The sequence below is a fragment of the Phoca vitulina genome, unplaced genomic scaffold (genome assembly GCF_004348235.1).
Source record: "Phoca vitulina isolate PV1807 unplaced genomic scaffold, GSC_HSeal_1.0 scaffold13, whole genome shotgun sequence".
Lineage (NCBI taxonomy): Eukaryota > Metazoa > Chordata > Mammalia > Carnivora > Phocidae > Phoca > Phoca vitulina.
Window position 1 is genome coordinate 1778050 of NW_022589716.1, and position 23458 is coordinate 1801507.

At 46.8% G+C, this 23458-nt stretch overlaps 1 protein-coding gene across 9 annotated transcripts in view; it reads left to right on the forward strand.

The window, feature by feature from the left end:
• NWD1 (NACHT and WD repeat domain containing 1) overlaps positions 1-23458 on the forward strand; it is a 60947-nt gene that overhangs the window by 26538 nt on the left and 10951 nt on the right. For 8 of the 9 annotated variants that reach the window (XM_032412332.1, XM_032412327.1, XM_032412331.1 and 5 more), the window contains 7 exons: positions 371-488; positions 1125-1283; positions 6232-6429; positions 9300-9422; positions 15434-15636; positions 18449-18721; positions 19598-19688. In XM_032412332.1, the coding sequence (XP_032268223.1) occupies positions 371-488; positions 1125-1283; positions 6232-6429; positions 9300-9422; positions 15434-15636; positions 18449-18721; positions 19598-19688 (1165 nt within the window). The remainder of the gene's footprint in view (positions 1-370; positions 489-1124; positions 1284-6231; positions 6430-9299; positions 9423-15433; positions 15637-18448; positions 18722-19597; positions 19689-23458) is intronic. The other variant, XM_032412335.1, reaches the window with a different exon arrangement.

A 23458-nucleotide genomic window follows, 5' to 3' on the forward strand; every position in this document is an offset into this window, starting at 1 on the left:
TGGGGGGCAGAAGAATCACAACATTCAGGCGCATACAGAACCGCCCTAAACTCCTGGCATCTCCCACCCCTGGGCCTTTGCACATGCCATTCCCTTGCCCGGGAATACCATTGTTTTCCGATAGGGTTCCCCAGACAGACTCCTACTTAAACTCCGAGACCCAGCTCCGATGCCCCTTGGTTTCCCTGAGCCCCAAGTTCCTCCCTCTGCCCCGGCCCTGCCTGGGGTGGGCGTGGGGCACCTCTGTCTGGAATTGTGTCCCAGTCCCCTCCAGTGTCACACATGCGTGGCGGCTTGGCCCATGTGTGTGGAGTGAATGAGTGAGCTTGTGTCATCGTGGCCTGGCTTCCAGCCCCCTCCTCCCCTGCAGGTGGCCCCTCAGCCCCTGTGGTTCTCAGACACGGTGGCAAATCTGCGGAAGCTAAAGGAGTTGCCCCATCACCTGGTCCACTCAGGACGCATCGAAGAGCTGAAACAGGAGGTTCTGGGTAAGGGTTGCACCCATTGCAGGGGACAGTGAGCGGGTCCCAACCCTCCGCTGTGCTCCCGCCTCCCGGAGCCTGGGAAGGGTAAAGGGCAAAAGTCAGAATGCTTGGCTCCTCCTAAGACAGTGGTTCTCACCAGGGGTCATTCTGTGCACCAGCAGGGGACACCTGGCAATGTCTGGGGACATTTTGGTTGTCACAGCTGGGGGAGGGGTGCTACTGGCATCTAGTGCTAGTTGATAGTGCAGAGGTGAGAAATGTGGTCTTCGAATGAGACCCTGTCTGTCTGTCTGTCTATCATATCTGTCATCTTTCATCTTTATACCTATCCATCTATCATCATCTATGTACCCATCCATCTATCCCTCCATCTTTCTATTTGTCTATCTATCTATCCATCTGCTCCTCCCTGTGATTCTCAACCCAGGGTGATCCTGCACCCGGGGGACTCTTGGGGCAATGTTCGTGTTTTTGATTATCACTACTGGGGAGGGGCTACAGGCATCTGGTGGGTGGAGGCCAGGGGTGCTGATCAGCATCCTACAGTGCACGGCCCCAACATCCGCAGTGCCGATGCTGAGAACCCCCAGAGAAATGGATAGGTGTGTGTGCCCCCACAACACCCCCTGCCCCCCACAGGCAGCATGAACTGGATTTCCTGCCGGGGTGTCTCTGGGGGCATCGAGGGCCTGTTGGATGACTTTGACCTGTATGGCCCTCACCTGGACTGTCCCGAGGTCGGCCTGGTCCGGGACGCCCTCCAGCTGTGCCGCCCGGCTGTGGAGCTCCGAGGCATGGGTGAGTCGGCCTGGCCGGGAAGCGGGGGCGGGCCGGGGCCTTCACTCTGCACTGACTTCTAGAAGCCCATTCTTCTCACTGAGCCCCCAGCTGGATTTTCATTAACCCGCACACCTTTCCTGTCTACACCTGCGGGGTTTCTAGAATCTTGAATTGAACCTGGAAGAGCTTTGGATTGAACACTACCAAAGCGGTGTCCGCCCCCTTCCCTGGCCCGGCACCTTTTTCTAGAAAGGGCCAGATAGGAAAAATCTCAGGCAAAAATCGAGGAAATTATGTTAGTACTTAATATAACAAGACAGAAAACACGTTCCCATGACTTTTTTTATTGATAATAATCAAAATACAATCATAATAATTGAACATGATTTTTTGTAACACAAGTCTACTCAAGGGGTGCCTGGGTGGCTCAGTTGGTTAAACGTCTGCCTTCAGCTAAGGTCACGATCCCAGCATCCTGGGATCGAGCCCCACATCGGGCTCCCGGCTCAGCGGGAAGCCTGCTTCTCCCTCTCCCACTCCCCCTGCCTGTGTTCCCTCTCTCGCTGTCTCTCTGTCCCTGTCAAATAAATAAATAAAATCTTTAAAAAAAAAAAAGTCTACTCAAGAGAAAGAAGGGGGAGTTTTTGCTCTGGGGGAAAACATTTTGCTTAATTGGGGTTCAAAGTCGGTGTTTCCTGCCATCCTGTCCATTGCAAATATTGATCTGTGAAAAACATCCTTAGCTCCTGGGGTAAACCGTTGGGCTGGGTTTGGTCCACCCTCTGCCCTAGAGCTCGAAGAATCTCTGATGCTCTGCCCAGGATGGTGTTTTGTTGGTCTGTTTTCATCTTCATTTTTAAATTGTGTGAAAATACACAGAACATAAAATTTACCAAAGTAACCATTTCTAAGTGTACAGCCCAGTGGTGTTAAGCACATGCACAATGTTGTGCAAATATCATCACCATCCATCCCCAGAGCTCTTCCATCTTGCCAAACCGAGACTGTCCCCATGAAACACCAACTCCCCACCCCCACCTCTAGCCTCTGGCGCCCGCCGTCCTACTTTCTGTCTCTATGAATCTGACCACTGTAGGGACCTCATATCAGGGGAACCATGCAGTATTTGCCCTCTATGACTGGCTTCTTTCACTCACCATGATGTCCTCAAGGTTCATCCATGTTGTATTTCCTTCATTTGTAAGGTTGAATAACATTGCATTGTATGGATGGACCACATTTTGTGTATCCACTCATCCCTTGATGGACTCTTGGGCTGTTTCTCCCCTTGGCCCATTGTGAATCATGCCACTGTGAACACAGGTATACAAATATCTTTTCAAGACCTTACACCAAGACCTGGAGTATACACCCAGAAATGCAATTGCTGGATCAAATGGTAATTCTATGTTTATTTTTTTTTGAGGAATCACCATATCATTTTCTTTTTTAAAAGATTTTATTTATTTATTTGACAGAGACAGAGAGACAGCAAGAGAGGGAACACAAGCAGGGGGAGTGGGAGAGGGAGAAGCAGGCTTCCCGCCGAGCAGGGAGCCCGACGCGGGGCTCGATCCCAGGACCCTGGGATCATGACCTGGGTTGAAGGCAGACGCTTAACGACTGAACCACCCAGGCGCCCCCCACCATACCATTTTCCACGGTGGCTGCACCATTTCACATTCCCACCAGCAGAGCACAAGGATTCCAATTTCTCTACATCCTCACCAATACTTTTAATTTTCTGATTTTTTTTTTTTAGATTTTAAAAAATTTATTTATTTGAGAGAGAGAGAGCAGGGGGAGGAGCAGAGGGAGAGAAAGAATCTCATGCAGACTCCATGCTGAACGTGGATCCCCATGCAGAGCTTGATCTCACGACCCCAAGATCACAGCCTGAGTTGAAACCAAGAGTCAGACACTTAACCGACTGAGCCACCCAGTTGCCCCAATTTTCTGATTTAAAAAAAAAAAAATAATAGTCATCCTAATGAGTATGAGGTGGCCAGTGTATCTTTTTTAAAAGATTTTATTTATTTATTTGTGAGAGAGAGGGAGAGAGAGAGCATGCATAAGTGAGGGGGGGGGGACAGAGGGAGAAGGAGAAGCGGACTCCCCACTGAGCAAGGAGCCAGACATGGGGCTCCATCCCAGGACCCAGAGATCATGACCTGAGCCAAAGGCAGCTGCTTAACCAACTGAGCCACCCAGGCGCCCCCAGGGTGGTTTTTATTACACAGTTCCCATCTGGTTTTTGTTTGAGGGTTTTATAAGGAGTTTTATAGAGGTGTTTAAGTCCCTATATCCCTTCTGGGGCTCCCTTGGAGCTTAAACAAATGCTCCTCCTAGGAGAAGCCCAGCCGCCACTGAACCTGGACACCCCCCTGGCTCCCTAGTCCCTGCATTCTCCAGCACTGCACCCTTTTTCCATCTGTCTTAGCTCTTATTATTTCTACCGGTTGTCTTTTGTATCACCTGAGGGCCCCACCGGACTCTGAGCTCTGTGAGGGTAGGGGCATCATCACTTACTCCCTGCCAAATTGCTAGCCCTATCACATAGACCAGTCCTGGCCAAGAACTCAGATTTGGAGCCCCACCGTGTTGATTCAAATCTGGGCTTTGCCACTTATTGGTGGTGTGACCTTGCAAGTCCCTTATGCTCCCCACCCCACCCCCCACCTTGCTGTCCTCAGTGTTTCCATCTGCAAAATGGGGATGCTGGTCAACCTTCTTACCTAGAGCTTCGAGGAAAGATATGCAAGTCAATTCTTGCAGAGCCTGTCCCCATGGTGCCATCCAAGGGTCCTATTACTGTCACATGATAGCATCAATATTGTTGATGTGAACGGCCTTCGACAAGCCATTTCTTTTGTTGTGTTGTTGTTTGTTTCTTTGGGGTTTTTTTGTTGTTGTTGTTGGATGAGTCACTTCTGCGTGGAGCCTCAGCTTCCATCATGTGCAAAATATGGGATTGAACTAAAGTATGTCCCAAGAGGAAGATGCTGGTGCCCACCATCAGTTTGGCCTTTCTTGTGCATTCATGCTCAGCAGTTGTAAACCTCACGGGGAGTGATTTACCAGGGAAACAGCCTTGGGAACAACTGCCCAGTTCGAGGGAAGATTTAAAAGCCCAAATCACAGCACGTTCTTTTCAACAATCCTTGATTGACAACCTGGGGCTTGCCCCGCATGAGAAGGTGTAGGAATGAATGTCACCACCAGAGGGCGCAGCTGGCCAACCTTGAGTTCCAGCACATTCCGGGACTTTGAGCCTGCTCCTCAAAGCCCACCGGATTTCTCCTAATGCCTCAGGCTCCAGGATGATTTGGTGTGGTGCTGTTTCTGACTCTATTTTTATTTTAAAAGCCGATATTTTGTTCACCATGGGTTGGGGGGCATTAATTTTGATTTGTTAAAATATTGCATTAAAATAGTATTTATCTGGGGGCGCCTGGGTGGCTCAGTCGGTTAAGCGGCTGCCTTCAGTTCAGGTCATGATCCCAGGGTCCTGGGATCAAGCCCCGCGTTGGGCTCTCTGTTCAGTGGGGAGCCTGCTTCTCCCTCTCCCTCTGCTGCTGCTTCCCCTGCTTGTGCTCTCTCACTCTCTGTCAAATAAATAAATAAAATCTTTTAAAAAGAAAAAAATAGTATTTGTCTGGGTGGTTGAGTTTGGTGGTGCCACCTTAAATTTTGCACCCATGGTGAGTGGGGCACTCACACCTGGTCCTGACCTTGCCTCATTTCACCCACCAGCAAACCAAGGCACAGGGCATTGCCACCATTGCCCCAAACCCCACAGTTAGGACAAGATGACAACAGGGAAAATGAACTGCCTGCTTCACTGTCCCTGGTCTTCATTCGAGGTTGGAATAAAACTTTTTAGGTTAGATTCCTGCCTCTTACTGGCTGTGTGACCTTGCACAAGTTGCTTAACCTCTCTGAGCCTCAATTTCCCCCTTCATGAACTAGGCATAATAATGAGGATACCTCTGTTGTGGTAGGCAGAAAACACGGCCCCCCTCCAAAGATATATTCACTTCCTAATCCCTGGAAACTGTGACTCTTGTCTTATATGGCAAATGATGTGATTAAATTAAGGAACTTGAGATGGAGAGTGGGGTGATGATGATGATCCGGTAGAAGTGGGTGGCTCAGGCTCCAGCAGTGAAAGAATTCACCGGAGGCAGAACAAAGGAGATAGAAGTTTCTAGAACAAAGGAGATGGAAGTTTGTTGAATACACCCCAAGGGAGCTGCAGGCAGGACCACACAGGGGAGAGGCTGTCTGCCCCACAGCAGTGGGAGGGGCTGTATTTAAGGAGGAAGGTCAGGAGGTCTGGGGACATATGGAAATTTCCTTTTTTTTTTTTTTTTTTTTGTATCTGTGCCTGGTTGTCAGTAGCTGGTCCACTAGGGCTTCTGGATAATTTGAGGCGGCTCGCCTGATGGGCCTGTCTTCAGTTCAGTGGTCGCTGTGGGCCCTTTTGCCTTGCTCTGCGTTGCATTGTTCAAGCCCATTGCCGAAAAGCGGCCTCTACCATTTACTGGGTGTCTGTGATGTTCTAGGCTCTAAGAACACAATGAACAATCATCCCTGTTCTCGGGGAAACTCAAGATCTAGGGTAGTGAAGGAATAAACAAAGAAATGTCAATTGTAGCTCTGATGAGCTCAGGGGAGTGGGGGTGGGGTGGGTGGATTAGAGGGCTGGGCTGGAGAATGCTCTTTAAAGAAGTAACCCTGGAGCTAAAATGAGATATTTAGCATGAGAAAGGGGAAGGGGAGAAGAAGGAAGTATTCCAGGCAGAGGAACCAGCGGGGACAAAGGTCCAGAGGCTAGGAACCACCTGGTGCCCTTGAAGTAGGGGTGAATGTCCTTGGAAAGGAGAGAAGGAGGCAGGAGAAGATGGTGGCGGACTCCACCCGTCAGCAGTGCCCTTTCCCTTAACCTGAGTCCTCTTTGTTGCAGAGAGGAGCATCCTATATACAGAACTCCTGGCCCGACTCCATTTCTTCGCCGCCTCACATCCAGCACTGGTGGGACAGCTGTGCCAACAGGCCCAGAGCTGGTTCCGGGTGTGCCCCCACCCTGTGCTCATACCCCTTGGGGGATTCCTCCAGCCCCCGGGGGGACCCCTCCGGGCAACCGTCACAGGCTGTCACAAGGGTGAGTCTCCCCAGCACAGCAAAAATCCTGCCAGGCCTCCGTCGTGCCTGAGGGCAGTGGATGGCAAGGGTTTCTGGCTGCTCTCTGGGGCTCCCCTCTGTTGGTAGGGAGGCCTCGAGGGTCCCATCAGGGTGTGCCCTTGCTGTCTCATGCTGACTCGACTGTCTCTGCCTCCCAGGGACTGTAGATGAGTATTGTAAATACTGCTAATGAGCCCAGAGCAAGGGGGTGCTGACTGCCTCTAAGAATCAAGTGTCCATCTTACAGATAGTTTTTGTGATTTACTGGCTCATGCTAGTAAGACCAAAAGGTAGGGATTGATGACTGACTGGCCCCTGAGAGGCTGGTGGCACTCATAGATTCCCCCGGGACACCAGAAGTTCAGAGAGGCAAGAGGACTTCGTTCTCTCCATTTGTTTGTTTCGCTTCCTTCCCTTCTTCCTCCCCCCACTTCCTTCCTTCCTTCCTTCCATCTTCTGTCTGTCCTTTGTCCATCCATCCATCATCCATCCATCCATCCATCCATCATCCATCCATCCATTATCTATCCACCTTCCTTCCTTCCATCCTTCCATCCTTCCTTCCTTCCATCTTCTGTCTGTCCTTCTGTCCATCCATCATCCATCCATCCATTCATCCATCCATCATCCTTCCTTCCTTCCATCCACCCATCAGTCATCCATACTTTCATTAGTTATCTTCATTCTATCCCTCTCTCCACACCACTTATCTTTCCATTTCCCTCTTCTGGACATCTTCCATCCACTCACCCCTCCACCCATCTATCCACCCAGCCATTCATCAACTCGCCCACCCATCTCTCAGTTGATTCATCCATCTACTCATCTCACACCCATCCATCCACTCATCCATTTATCCAGCCAGCCGTTTAGCTATCCACTCATGCACCAGTCTACCTCCACTCATCCATCCCTTCATCTGCCCACCCATAATCTCTTGCATTAATTATAAGGCCACTAAATATACAATGAACTTGTGGTTCAAATGTCAATTATTGCAACTCAGGCCATTTCTGTGCCATGGGCCTTGTAGGGAAAGATACATTCCCAAGGCATAGAGCTTCCAAAATAGAAATTCTAAGAAATTACGTATGATACATGGAGGAATTGATTTAGGGACAGCTGCTAGAATGCTGTGTTAAGAAGGGTTCTGAGACCGAATCTAGTTTAATGGGTAAGACTGTGTATTTACTGGGTTACAGGTTCGAATGCTATAACAAAGGACAAGATAGCAGTGACTTAAATAAAATAGTGGTTCATTTCCCCCTCACTTAACAGTCCAGGCATTAAGTAGAGGTAAAACTCCAGGTCTCCAAGGCGTCAGGGACCTAGACTCTTTCAGTCTCATTTGCTGCCATTTTCAATGTGAAACTTCCATTTGATGGTTCAAAATGGCAATTCTTGCTCTGACCCACGCCAGGGGCATTCCAGCCAGTGGGAAGTGGGAAGGGGAGGTGGATGGAAGATCCCTTCCCTTTGAGGGCATGGTCTAGAAGCAGACTTTATCACCTCTGGGATGAGTGTCTCATTGGTAGGAACTTGGCCATCTCCAGCTGCAAGGGAGCCTGGGAATTACAGGGTCCGGAGGAGTGCGGACTCTGCTAACACCTGTGGGCTCCTGGCTTGGTTACAAAAGGAAACACGACAGGATGGCTCTGGGGGACAAATCTCAGATAGTGCAGTGGCTGATTCGTGGTATCTACCTCAGCATAGGCATAGGAAGTTACAGTCTGAGTGAAATTTTGTTTTTGCCATCCCTCGGTGGGGGGAGATGATCTGTGTTTCGGACCCACCATGCCTCTCTGACAAGCCCCAGTCATGGCGAAGCTGCGGAAGTTTCTACCCATCCTGGGCTTCAGTTTGGTCATTTTGTAAATGAGAAGTTTGAGTTCACATTTCCAAGGTCACACCGTAAGTGACCAGAAAAAAAAGAAAGAAAGAAAGAAAAGAAAAACAAATCCCGTGTCCTCACTCCCTGTCCCAATGAAGCGGGAACAAAATCTGGGCTTCTCAGACTTGGATTGGCTCTGATTTCAACACTTCCCCCTCACTATTTTACATCTGGGGAAACTGAGGCACAGAGCAGGGGAAGGAATTACCCGAGGGCATTCAGAAAGTCTGGTCTCCAGCTATCTGGGCCAGTGTTTTCTCCCGTGTAACTTGGTGCCTCTCTCCTCAGCAATGTTTCAATCAGGACCCAGCAGCGAGCCCTGGGCTGTTGTTTGCCCAAATTATTGGCAATTTTTTTTTTTCTTTGGAGCACCAGCCTTTATTTTTCCATACATGTTGATCTTGAAGAGAAGTCAGAAGCAGAGTCGTCGTTCTCAATTCCATTTCTGAGTCTTGTCCAACTAGGGCAGGGTTTCTCAACCATGCGCTATTGACATTTGGGACTGGGTCATCCTCTGCAGGGGGGAGGGGGCATCCTATGCATGGCAGGGTGGTCAGCAGTTCCCCTGGCCTCCACCCACCGGATGGCAGTCACACCCCACTTCCCAGTTGTGACAGCCAAAAAACATCTCCAGACATTGCCCAGTGTCCCCAGGCTCCAGACCTTCCCCAGGAGCAAAATCGCCCTTCGGTGAGAACCACAGAACTTGGGAGACACTTGTGACCTCGATGTGGTTTGGTCCCTAAGAGCAACGTAAATGTTACAACCGAGATCTGAACCTGGCCTCCAACAGTGCTGGCTTCAAAAGCCTGGCCCTGCCACTTTCTGGGTGTGTAGCTCTGGACAAGGGACTGAACCCGTGCCTCAGTTTCCCCATCTGTGGAGTGGAGCCCCATTAGAGGACCCCGTGGCTGAGCCCGGGAGCTGATGTGGTCACTGTTGTCCCTGTGTGGCCACAGGCATCACTGCCATGGCGTGGAGCCTGGAGGAGAGGCTGCTGGTTGTTGGCACCCAGGACGGCTTTGTCGCTGTGTGGGACATGGAAGAGCAGCAGGTGATCCACATCCTAACTGGACACACAGGTGAGGCTTGGGAAGTTGGCTTCGTCAACTTAGTCATCAAGATAAATAATATTTCGGGGCGCCTGGGTGGCTCAGTCTGTTGAGCATCTCACTTTGGCTCCGGGGATGATCTCGGGTCCTGGGATCGAGCCCCACGTCCGTCCGGCTCTGTGCTCAGCGGGGAGTCTGCTTCTCCCTCTCCCTCTGCCCCTCCCCCACTCCTGCACGCTCTCTCTCTCAGATAAATAAATAAAATATTCTTTAAAAAAAGATAAATAATATTTCAATGCAATGTTTAAAAAAAATCAAAATTAATGCAAAAAAACCCACCATGAATAAATAGCAAGCTGTCTTAAAGACAGGATCAGCGATAGTGCCGTGCCAAGCCATATGGAAGCCAGAGGCAACAGGGAAACTCAGCGATCTGGCACCTCCTTAAATTTGGCACCCGAGATGAGTGCCTCACTCGCCTTACCTTAATCCTGGCCCAAGTCAGACTCAAGTATTTGGTAAGGCAAAATATAGTTACAGATTGTAATGAGGACAACAGGGTGTCATCAGCAACTGTAACCCAAGTGACCCACTTAGGGCAGGCAGGTGTAAGGCATTTCTTCCAGTGGGGACAATTCAGCCAAGACACCAGGGGTGCGAACAAAGAGGTGGGCAAAGGGCAGAGGGGTAGGAAGAGGAAGAGCATCCCAGGAATGGGAAACAGTCAGTGTAAAGGCCCTGACAGGGGGACGGAGACTGGCATGTTTCCAGAAACAGCAAGGAAGCCATGAGGCTGGAGCTTGAGACATTGTATCAAATGAAAGAAGCCCACATCATGTATATGATTCATTTATACAAAATGTCCAGAACAGGCAGATCCAGAGAGACACAGAACAGATTAGCAGTTGCTAGCTGGGGAGGGAGGAAGGGAAAGTGATTGCTCATTGGGACAGTGTTTCCTTTTGAGGTGATGGAAATGTTCCAGAATCAGATAGAGGTGATGGTTGCACAATACTGTGAATTACTATGTCACTGAATTGCACACCTCCAAATGGTTTACACGATAAGGAGAGAAGGGGGAGGGAATGCCAGGTTTTGAAAATATTCTAAATTTAGACCGTGGCGATGGTTGCATAGCTCTTGACCAGACAAAGACCAATGAATTGTACCACTGTCTGTGGAATGGGTGAATTTTATGCTTGTGCATTATATCTCAATAAAGGTATTATTTTAAGATTTTATTTATTTATTTGAGAAAGAGAGGGAGCGAGAGAGAGAGAGAGCACAAGCGGGGGGGAGGCAGAGGGAGAAGCAGACTCCCCACTGAGCAGGGAGCCCAATGCGGGACTACATCCCAGGACTCTGGGGTCATGAAGTGAGCCGAAGACAGACCCTTAACCTACTGAGCCACCTAGGTGCCCCTCAGTAAAGGCATTAAAAATATTATTTCATTGTGAACCAAAAATGTATACTATTTCTTATTTTTTTCTCAACATTTTGCCAAAAACATTCTTTTTTTTCCCATTGAATCTTTTTTAAACAACTTTATTGAGTTGTAATTGACATAGCATTCCTCCCATTTTAAGCATAGGATGCAACAGTTTTTGGTAGATTTGCTGAGTTGTACAACCATCACCATAATCATAGAACTTTCCATCACCCCAAAGGAGTTCCCTTTGCACTGCCTGCCCACTTTGTAGTACATCTCCACCCCTACCTACCCCCAGCCCCGTGGCAGGCACCGATGTGCTTCCTAGGTCTATCAACTCGCCTTTTCTGGACATTTCATGCAAATGGAATTGCACACTATGTGATCTTTTGGTACACCGCCTGATGTGTGTGAGGCTCGTCCTCACTGTTGCATGAGGCAATAGTTTGTCCTCTGCATTTTGCCGAGTCCATCCGCTGTATGGAAGGGACAGCGTGTGTTTATCAGTTGATCACATCAGTTGAAGGACATTTACATGGTTTCCAATTTGAGGCTGGTATGAGTCACGCTGCTATGATCCATCAAATGTCATATTTATCATGTTGAAATGCAGCAAAAATAGTTCATTCTTCTCAACAGATCATGTTCCAGAATGTATTAAATGATTTTTTTTTGTAATTTATTTTATTCCATTTATTTTTTTTTTAATTTTTGCTATTTTAGGCTACTTCTAGTTATCTGCTATCGTGGATAACACTGCGACAAATCTCTTTTTACTCTCATCGATATTTTTTTCCTTCTGTTGAATATTTCCAGTGAGAAGGAGTCTTGAATTGGAGGATGTGAGCATTTCTATGGGTTTTGAGAAGTGGCATCTTATTGCTTTCCAAATAGGCTGTATGTAGGTAACAGAATAACCCCCCTCCCCAACCCCAAAGCTGCAAGCATCAGATGTTCTCAACTTCTTTGTTTTTTTTTTTCTTTCAAGGGCTGGGAGTGAGGTGGGTCCTGATAGAGTCTCTGTCAAATAAGATTCCATTCATTTTATTATCATCAGGATGGCTATTTTCCTATAGGTCTATTCAATATTTGTATTTTTGTGTGCGTGAGCTGTCTCTCCAAGACCTGAACCCATTTACCAACGGACCTTGATTCATTTTTGAAAAAGTCATCAAACTTTGTAATTAGGAAATCTCAGTAATCAGTTTATTGGCAAAACAGAGAGCATTAGGGGCATATGTACTAAGGAAAGTGAAAGTTTCCCATCACATGCTGGTGAGCTGGAGGTCATTCATCCTGGCTTGCGAGAGCTGATGGTGTAGTTTTCAGGAATGTGGTGAGACAGTTATCAAACACAACCATTATTTTTAAATTTTTTTAAAGATTTTATTTATTTATTTGAGAGAAAGGGAGAGAGAGAGAAGGGGGACAAGCAGACCCCGTGCAGAGAGCAGAGCCCGATACAGGGCTCGATTCTGCAACCCTGAGATCATGACCTGAGCCAAAATCAAGAGTTGGCTTGAGCAAGCAACCGAGCCACCCTGGCGCCCCAAACACAGCCATTATAAAATATTCAATTATAGAAGCTTGCAGCTAAATCAATTCCATTAAAATAAGGTAATAAATACTCAAAACTCAGCATTTTCGGGGCGCCTGGGTGGCTCAGTTGGTTAAGCGACTGCCTTCGGCTCAGGTCATGATCCTGGAGTCCCTGGATCGAGTCCCGCATCAGGCTCCCTGCTCAGCAAGGAGCCTGCTTCTCCCTCTGACCCTCCCCACTCTCATGTGCTCTCTCTCTCTCATTCTCTCTGTCTCAAATAAATAAATAAAATCTTAAAAAAAAAAAAAAAAAAAAAAACTCAGCATTTTCTTTCTTTCCTTTTTTTTAAGAGTTAACATTGTAACACCAGGTCCTTACATTTTTCCCTTCTGTGATAACTTTGAGACAAATCCTCTGGCTCTCCTCCTTCATGAACTCACTCTCTCCTGCATACTTCTCTTTCACAGCCTACCCACTTTATTTTTTTTTTTAAGATTTTATTTATTTATTTGAGAGAGAGAGAATAAGAGAGAGAGAGCATGAGATGGGGGAGGGTCAGAGGGAGAAGCAGACTCCCTGCTGAGCAGGGAGCCTGAAGTGGGACTCGATCCTAGGACTCCAGGATCATGACCTGAGCCGAAGACAATCGCTTAACCAACTGAGCCACCCAGGTGCCCAAAGCTCAGCACTTTCTAAGTATCGTACCACACTCTATTACCTATGCCCTTGACTACTGTACCCATGTGGTGGAAATGGGGTGCTTGTTACTGGTTTCTCTTTAAGACCCTACATTCAGTGACGTCATGTTAGTGGCTTGAAATCAACCAGGGATGGGAATATTTACACCAAGGAAACTGGCAAATGCCACAAATCAGGGTTTTCCCCAATCTCCTTGGAGAGCCCGTTGTGAAGCATTTACTAGTCCCTTTCCCCAAGGGGTGTTTGGATATACATAAATATGTGTGGTTTTATATAAAGTCACATAAGCTTTTGCTTGTATAACCTGTTTCTTTTTTCAGTTAACATCACATATTTTGCCTCTTTCCATATTTATGTATGTATCTCTAATTCATTTTAACTGTAGCATAGTGTTCCATGTGTGGGGATATTTTGTAACGTATTACTATGTACACAAATTTTGGGTTGAAAAATACCCAAATTGCAACAAATAAAAATTTCCCACTCCTCCTGTCATTTAAATTATAAAGAAATAAAACTCCCTTTAGTCTCTCCCATCCATCGGTCTCCATGGAAGTGATCAGGACTCACAGTTTGTTATATGCCATAAGCAATTTTTTTCTAGACTTCTGCAGACATGGCTCTGTATAGATGTACTTTGAGTTTGTGTCAAAAGCAGATGGTGCTATTTTATACGCTAGGCTGTAACTTGCTTTTTTCACAATATATTGTAACAATACTTTGTAGCGGCTGAGAGCCTGGGTTCTGGGCTGGATTCCTGGTTCCACTACTTATTAACCATGTGGTTTTGGATAAGTTACAGCACTCAGCTCTGCCTCTGTTTCCATATCTGTACAATGGGATAATAATAGTACCTCATAGACTTTTTATAAGATTAAAGGAGTTTAATGCATGTAAAGTACTAACAACTATACGTGTTACATAGAAAGCCCCCAGTAAGTATTGGCGGTTGTAATAATTTATTACAGTTAGGTGTATATATAGATCTATCTCATTATTTTTAATGGCTGCATAACATTCTTTGTAAGGGTGCACCATATTATTTAACAACTTCCTTTTCATAAATAGGTTGTTTGCAATTTTATTTTTATAAGACAACACCGCAACTAACATCCATATCTTTACACACCTATGCTATTACTTCAGCAAGACACATTCCTAGAAGTGGAATCTCTGAGTCAAATTGTATGCACATTTTTCCTTTTCCCCTCTTTTTCTGAGCATTTTATTTTGAAATAATTCTAGACTCACAAGAAGTTGCTAAAATAGTGCAGAGAAGTCCCTCATACCCTGTATGCGCTTTCCCAGAACGGCAACATCTTATATAACTATAGTGTATTAACAAAATCAAGAGACTACACATTTTAACTTTTGGTAAGTGTTACCAAATTGCCCTTTACAAATTTATATATCAATTAATACTTCCATCAGCAAAGTATGAAAGTAACTTATTTCTTGTATCTTTGTCAGTAGTACAGTGATCAATCTTTAAAATTTTTGCCAGGGACGCCTGGGTGGCTCAGTAGGTTAAATGTCCGACTCTTGATTTCAGCTCAGGTCATGATCTCAGGGTCACGTGATTGAGCCTGGCATAGGGCTCCAGGCTGAGCATGGAGCCTGCCTGAGACTCTTTCCCTCGCCCTCTGCCCCTCCCCCCCAACTCGTGCATGCACATGTGCACGCACTTTCTCTCTCCCAAAAAAATTGCGAATATTTTGTGTAATAATGATATGTTGGTATTTCATCTTGCATTTTTGTGATTACTGGTGAGGTTGCACATCATTTTCTAATGCTTATTGTCTACAAGTGCTATTTCTGTAAATTTCCTGTCTATATTCTTTGTCCAGTTTCTGAGGAGGTTGTTTGCATTTTCCCTGATTATTTGTAAGAACTTTTTGTTTGTTATGGAAAGTCCCCATTATCTGTTATATATTGCAAATATTTTCTCTTAATCTGTCATATGACTTTCAACTATATCCTCCTGAAGTTTTGCATTTTTATGTAATCCAATTGATCAATTTTTCCTCTTTATGTCTTCCAAATTTCGTGTTTTGCTTGGAAAATATCTCTCCAAGATTGTAAAATTTTCTCTATAACCTTACCTTGTTTTTACATGTTTATTGATTTTAAACACCCCCTGGATAATGCTGAACTTTTATAAATTGCAATGATCTCTGTTTATTACATATTCACATCTGGGCAATTGATTTAATCATAACCAGTTGCACTCTTAATTGAGTTTTGCCACATTCCATTATTTGTAATTTGGTTATGTTTGAATCCATCATCTTTTCCAAACCAACGGCATTTTGGTAGTTGGAAAGTCAAAATGTTTTCAGCTAATATATTCTCCCTGACCCTGGTCTACTGCAGGAGAGGTGAGGTATGTGAAAGTGTTTGCCAAAGGGACGCTCGCCCTCTCTGCCTCAAAGGACCACACACTGCGCTTGTGGGATTTACTCTCTGGGCAGGAGAAATTCACCATTTGGGACGGAGGCTCAAAAGATCGCACTGAGATCTGCAGTCTTCACATGGATGAAGCAAAGAAAGTTGTGTATTTGGCATCTGGCTCAAAGGTAACAAACACCTGCCCTGTTTGCAAAGGAAAGCTACGACCAGAGCATTGCAAGACAGCATATGGTGTTTCTAGGAGATGGGGCTCCCTAATAGGGGGTGGGCATAAACAGGGGTACACAACCACTGGATAGGATACTATAAGGGGTTTCAAACTTCACAGTTGGATTAGATGATCTTGATAGTTCTTTCTGACCCTAAGAGTTGAGACTTTTCATCTTTTTTCTTTTTTCTTTTTTTTTTTAAGATATATTTATTGGAGCACCTGGGTGGCTCAGTTGGTTAAGCCTCTGACTCTTGATTTCTGCTCAGGTCATGATCTCAAGGTCGTGAGATCAAGCCCCATGTTTGGCTCCAAGCTCAGTGGGGAGTCTGCTTGAGATTCTCTTTCTCCCTCATCCTCTGCCCCTCTCCCCACGCTCTCTCACTCTCTCTCTCTCAAAATAATAAATAAATAAAGATTGATTGATTGATTGGTGGGGAGGGGCAGAGGAAAGAATCTTCAAGCAGACTCCCCACTCAGCAGGGAGCCTGACGCAGGGCTCGATCTCATGACCCATGAGATCATGACCTGAGCGGAAATCAAGAGTCGGAGGCTTAACTGACTGAGCCACCCAGACACCCCAAATCTTTTTTAATTCGGTCATTTTAGTGCTATAAATTTCTCTCTGAGTACAGCCTTACTTGCATCCCACAAACCTTGCTATGTCATATTATCATTTACCTTCAGTTTAAAACATTTTCAGATTTCCCTTTTGATTTGCTCTTTGGTCCATGGGCTATTTAACCAACTGAGCCACCCAGGCGCCCCAGGTCCATGGGCTATTTAGAAGTGTGGTATTTAGGGCGCCTGGGTGGCTCAGATGGTTAAGCATCTGCCTTCGGCTCAGGTCATGATCTCAGGGTCCTGGGATCGAGTCCCGCATCGGGTTCCCTGCTCAGTGCAGAGCCTGCTTCTCCCTCTCCCTCTGCCACTCCCTCTGCTTGTGCTCTTCTGTCTATCTCTCTGTCAAATAAATAAATAAAATCTTTAAAAAAAAAAGAAGTGTGGTATTTATTCCCAGATATTTGAAAGGTTCCCAGGTAGCTTACCTTTTTCTTTCCTAACTTAATTTCATTTGATGATGAATCCTGTCAAATGTATTGAGACTCATTTTAGGGTCTCTCTTGGTAAATGTTCCACATACATCTGAAAACAATCTGTATTCTGCTGTGTTATTCCTCTATGTCAATTACAACCCTGTGATCTGATTGTGTGATGAATAGAGACGCAGTAGAACAGTAGGTGAAAGCTTAGGAACTAAAGGCGTGGGGAAAAAATCTGTACCTAACTCCCAGTTGACTTCTTTGCAAGCTGAGTGATCTTGATCATATCACCATACCTCTCTGCCTCCATTCTTCGTCTACCTGATGAGATAATGACTAAAACAGCTGGCATAGTGCTTGGTGCATAGTAAGCACCAAATACTTAATAGCTACTATTATATTTTATTAGTAACGGGCAGATGTTAACATAAGTAATATTGGTAGCTTATAAACTGTGCTGTCCAATATGGGTGGTCACCAGCCAGATGCGGCTATTGAGCACTTGAGATGTGCCTATTCTGAATTGAGATGTGCTGTAAGTACAAAACACACTGGCTTTCAAAGCCTTAGTACCATAGAAATAATGTAAAAGATTTCAGTAGTGATTTGATATTGATTATGTGTTGCAATGGTAACATTTGGACATAGGGCTAAACCAAATATATTATTTAAATCGATTTCACTTGTTTCTTCTTACTTTTTTTTTAAGGGACGACTATAGAATTTGAAGTCACGCAGCTTTACATTATACTGTTATTGACAGTGCGGGCTTAAATATTAGGGAGGTGTTGACTGATTTCAAAACTGGTTAAAGAAATCACTTTGTTTATCAGCAGAAGTTTGGAAAACACAGTAAAGAAATAGGAAATAATAGGGGTGCCTGGGTGGCTTATTGGGTTGAGTGTCCGACTCTTGGTTTTGGTTCAGGTCTCATGATCTCAGGGTTGTGAGATCCAGGCCGGCTTTGGGCTCGGCGCTCAGTGGGGAGTCTGCTTGGATTCTCTTCCTCAGCCCCTCCCCACACTCAGACACTCTCTCTTGCACACAAGCAGGGGGGAGCGGCAGGCAGAGGGAGAGGGAGAAGCAGGCTTCCCACGGAGCAGGGAGCCCGATGCTGGGCTTGATCCCAGGACCCTGGGATCATGACCTGAGCCAAAGGCAGACGCTTAACCGACTGAGCCACCCAGGTGCCCCGGTTACTATTGATTTTAAAAGGTACTTTTTTTGGTGAGGTTAAATATGAAACCTGCCGTAATCAAGAATTACTTGTAGTGAACAGATACGTGAATGCATACGTTACGGCTGACTTTTTTCCCCATTTTTAAGACTGTTATTTTGGAGAAATTTTAGGTTCATGGAAATGTTATAAAGCTATTATAGAGAGTTCCCATATGCCCGTCTACCCAGTCTTCAGTCATGTCAACATCTTACATAACCAGGGTACATCTGTCACAGCTAAGACATTAATACTGGTAAAGTTTCTATCAATCTCACTCAGACTTTACTCAGATTTCATCAGTTTTTCCACAAATGTCCTTTTGCTGCTCTAGGATCTAATCCAGGATACCTCTTCCCTCTGCCTTTTTTTTTTTTTTTTTTTTTGGAACTAACAGTGTTGAAAATAAAATGCATGCCCTCTGAAAAAGCCCAGGTTTTGCATTTGACTCCGGAACACTTGCGGTCCAGGTCTCTTGCTGAGATTGCCCTTCCTTTCCATGATTCCATCAGGTCAGTGCTTGGCATCTGGCAACTGCGGAGCTGGTTTTCCGTATCTTGGGAGATGCGTCTGACCGCTGGATGTGCGCAGCCGTGCTGGCTTCCCGGGCCACGCTGCTAACCGTGTCCGAGGCTGGCGTGGTCAGTCTGTGGAGCTCAGCCGCAGGAAAACTGCAGGGGAGGCAACACTTATCCAGCATCAAAGAAGAAACGCCTACCTGTGGGGTCTCGGTCCAGAAGCAAGGCAAGCTGGTGGCCGGGTTTAGCAAGGGCTCCATCTCTTTGGTAAGTCTCTCTCCTGAGTATGATGCCCACACCGCTCAGCTCCAACGTGCTCAGATGTCCTAGAAGTTGGGAGAAACCACTTCCCCTTTGATCTTTTCGTAAATGACATTTGGTTTCTTAATTTAGGGATTTGCAACTAACTCAGCGTGGTTCAGGAAACATCTCTTGGTGTCTCCTGGGGGCTGACCAGTGTGGGTCACTGTTGGCACTCATGTCTCTGGACACAGCCAACGGTCCTCTGCCGGCGGGGTTGGCACAGAATTGCCCTCCCCAGCCCTTGAGAACCACTGCCCCGGACACATTCAGGGAAAAACTTGCAGAACAGTGTCTCTGATGGTTGGTGCAAAAAAGCATGGTCGTGTAAATGCTGATCTATGCAAAGGGATGCAGCAAAGCAGACAACAGTCCCTTCTGGGGGGAAGGGAGAACGGCAGGAAAGGTGAAGAGGTGCTCATGGTGTGCTCTGGATACTTCTTTTTTTTTTTTTATCTTATACAGGATTGTTGTTTAATTTTTTTTTTTTTAAGATTTCATTTATTTGTGAAGGGGGTTGGAGAGAACAAGCAGGGGGAGTGGGAGAGGGAGAAGCAGGCTTCCCGCCGAGCAGGGAGCCCGATGTGGGACTCGATCCCAGGACCCCGAGATCATGACCTGAGCTGAAGGCAGATGTTTAACAGACCTTGGGAACCCCCCCCATGATGGCCCTATGCAGTGGTTCTGTATCATCGCCCATTTCACAGATAAGGAAACTAAGGCATCCACGGGCTAAGGCACTTGCTTCGAAGCTGGTGAGCGGTAGAGCCTCGCAGCCAAGCTCCTGGCCCTGGACCTTTCACCCTGTGGAAATGCTTGATGGGCATCCTTGACTTTGCACAGGTTTCCCCTGAAGGAGACAGCCTGCTGGAGAAGCTTCCGGAAGCCGTGAGGTTCCTTGTACTCTCTGAAGACGAGTCCCTTCTTGCTGCCGGTAGCGTCTAGCTCTTATTCGGAGCCATGAGGAGCTAACTCCAGATTTGGTTGCAAGAGCAGAGGGGCTTGGTGGGGGGAGGGGGGGGCGGGGAGTGTTGGAGAGACAGTCCTAGACCAGCGGATGGCAACCTTTTCTGCAGCAGGCCGCACGGTACACATTTTTGGCTTTGCAGACCCAGTGGTCTCTGTGGCCACAAATCAAGCCTGCCCTGTAATGTGAAAGCCGCTGCAGATGCTATCTCACGTGGGCGTGGCTGTGTGCCCCTCAGACCCCGTTTACGGAGGCCGAAATTTGGATTTCGTATCATGTTCACCTGTCACAAAACAGGAATCGTGTTTTTATTTTTGTAAAACTATTTAAAAATGTGAAAAGTCTTCTGAGCTCATGGGTCATAGAAAAATAGATGGCGGGCCAGTCGCAGGTCATGGCTATAGTTTGCCAACCCCTGGTCATTATCTTTGAGATGAGGGTGGTTATCCCTGCCACACAGGGACAGGGATGGAGGGGGGCCGCCTGGGAGGATGGGGTGCACTCAGGGGTGAGCCAGCCCACGCGACCCCTGCGTTTAGGGGCTCCCAGGCTAGCAGATGGTAAGGTAGCCACGAGGAAGAGTGGTTGGTGTGATGACCAGACAAGATTCAGGGATTATGGGAGCATGTGACAGGGTTCCCTTCTTTAGTCTGAAACAGTCGGGGAAGGCTTCCTGGGAGGTGACCAACAGATACTCCTCAGCCTGATTTTTTTTTTAAAGACTATTTTTTTTTTAAAGATTTTATTTATTTATTTGACAGAGAGACACGGTGAGAGAGGGAACACAAGCAGGGGGAGTGGGAGAGGGAGAAGCAGGCTCCCCGCTGAGCAGGGAGCCCAATGCGGGGCTCGATCCTGGTACTCCGGGATCATGACCTGAGCCAAAGGCAGACACTTAACGACTGAGCCACCCAGGCGCCCCTTAAAAGACTATTTTTTAAAGATCAGTTTTGGGGGGCACCTGGCTGGTTTCTTTAGAGGAGCGTGTGACTCTTGATCTCAGGGTCGTGAATTCAAGCCCTACCTTGGGTGTAGAGATTACTTAAATAAATAAATATTTAAAAAAACAAGATCAGATTGGGGTTCGCAGCCAAATTGAGCAGAAAGTACAGAGATTTCCCATATACCCCTTACACCCCCCCCACGCTCGCAGCCTCCTCCAATATCAACACTCCCCCCCACCAGGTGGTGCATTTGCTATAAATGATGAACTGCATCGACACATCATCATACCGTTCACTCTGGATGTTGTACATTCTATGGGTTTGGACAGACATGTAATGACATATATCTACCATCGTAATCTCAGATAGGGTATTTGCATTACCCTAAAATCAGCCTCATTTTTTTTTTTAAGATTTTATTTATTTATTTGAGAGAGAGAGACAGAGATAATAACAGAGATAGCGAGAGAGCACAAGCAGGGAGCAGAGGGAGAAGCAGGCTCCCTACTGAGCAGGGAGCCTGACATAGGGCTCCATCCCAGGACCCTGGGATCATGACCTGAGCCGAAGGCCGATGCTTAACCAACTGAGCCACCCAGGCGCCCAGCCTGATTTTTATAAATCCATTTCCAGGGGTCAAAGACAACGGGAGACCAGTGCTGTCCAGTAAGGCAAACCACAAACGTGAGCCACCTTTATAACCGAATGTCCTCATGACCCTATTTAAAAAGGCAAAATGACATAGGTGTCATTCACATTAATAATATATCTTGTTGAATCCAACACATCCAAAAATTCAACATGAAATCAATATAAAAATTATTAACGGTCTATTTCACATTGCGAAGGATATGAAACCCGGCATGTGGTGTCCACTGACGGCTCATCTCAACTTGGCTCAGCCACAGTAAGAGCCACACGTGGCTCGTGGTGACCACACCTGCACAGAGATCACAGGTCTAATAAATAGACACTTAGCCTCTGAGGCTGACTGATGGATGATTGACTGATAATGCATCTTCCATCGTGTTTCCAAAAGAATTTTAGGTGGCATAAGTATGTGTGAAATGCAGCACGGGAAATGGGAATGGGGGGAGGGTAGAGGCACAACATGGAATTAGGACCGAGGCCGAAGGCACCGAGGACCTCAGTGACCTAGAACCTTGTCACAGTGGGTCGCAAGTGTGGCTCTGTCCAGCAGCCAGTGAGGAGAAGCCTGAGCAGGTTCTCCATCCACAGTGTTGGGAACCCACCTGTTGCTCAGGAGATGTACCCCGATCCCGACTCAGCTAAGATCAGGCAGAGATTTCTTCCAAGTGTCATAAACGGACTTGCAGCTCAGGGGTCCCCAAGATCACCGTCAGGTTCGGTGATTTGCTAGGGCTCAAAGAACTCAGAAAGGCTCATGCTCACAGTTTATTGTAGCCAAAGGACACAGATGAAGATCAACGAAGGGTAGAGGTGCGTGGGGCTGAGTCCAGAAGGCACCAGGCACGAGCTTCCTGCTGTCCCCTCCCCGTGGAGACATGTGGACAGCACTTAATTCTCTTAGCAACAGGGTGTGACAACAGTGTCCTGCCAACTAGGGAAGCTCACCTAGCTTGCTGTCCAGGATTTTTACTGGGGGTCGGTTATGTAGACCCAGCTGACCACCTGCACAGCTGACCTCGGTCTCCAATACCCCCTGAGGTCCAACTGATACTCCGTGTCCAGAGCTCCCACCATAGATCACATGTGAACACACACCATCCCATGTGGCCCAAGGCCTCAGGCAACAAGGACACTTTAATCAAGCAGCACATTTTAGGGGCCTAGAGGGCACCTCTCAGGAGCCCAGCAAGGGCCAAACCATTCATGTGCAGGATGTGGACAGCCCAGGCCTGGGGAGTTAATCCTCCACCGCACAAGAATGGAATGCAGATATCCTTGGATAGCAGATACCCTGATGCACTTGATCCGCTTCCCATAACATCCTTCTGTGTGAGCCTCAGGTTCAAGTGGAGTTCAGTAAAACAATTCCATGGAGGGCCTGGAGAGGCAGTAAGATGGACTCTCAGCCCCCAGCTTCTCCTGTGCTGACTTGATTCTGGGGTTTCCGGGAAACGGACCTGAGCTGGTGCGGGCCAGGTGCATAGCCCAGAGTCCCACAGCATCACCCCCAGGGCTGCAGGCCCAGGAAGAGCTGCATAATCTGGACTTAGCCCACTTTCCTGCACTGCCAGGGGTCCTCTTAATAAAGCATTCGCCCAGCCCGTATCTGGAACACACATGAGCAAGTCGCCTTGGGTGGGGTGCCAGAGAAAATGAATACAGAATACAGTTAAATTTCAGATAGACGACAAATCAAATTTTCAGTATAAAAATATCCCACGTAGGGCGCCTGGGTGGCTCAGTTGGTTAAGCGACTGCCTTCGGCTCAGGTCATGATCCTGGAGTCCCTGGATCGAGTCCCGCATCGGGCTCCCTGCTCAGCAAGGAGCCTGCTTCTCCCTCTGACCCTCTCCCCTCTCATGTGCTCTCTCTCTCTCATTCTCTCTGTCTCAAATAAATAAATAAAAAATCTTTAAAAAAAAAAAAAAAAAAAAATATCCCACGTAATATTTGGGATACACTTATACTAATCACAATTTCACTGTTTATCTGAAATTCAAATTTAATTGAACTGTCCGTTGGGTTTTTGGTTTTGTGTTGTTTCGTGTTAAATCTAGCAACCCTCTCCCTCTCTCTTCCTCATCTCCTGCTCCTTCGTTCCGCTTCAGCCACACTGGTCTCTGTGTTGCTCCTGAGACATAC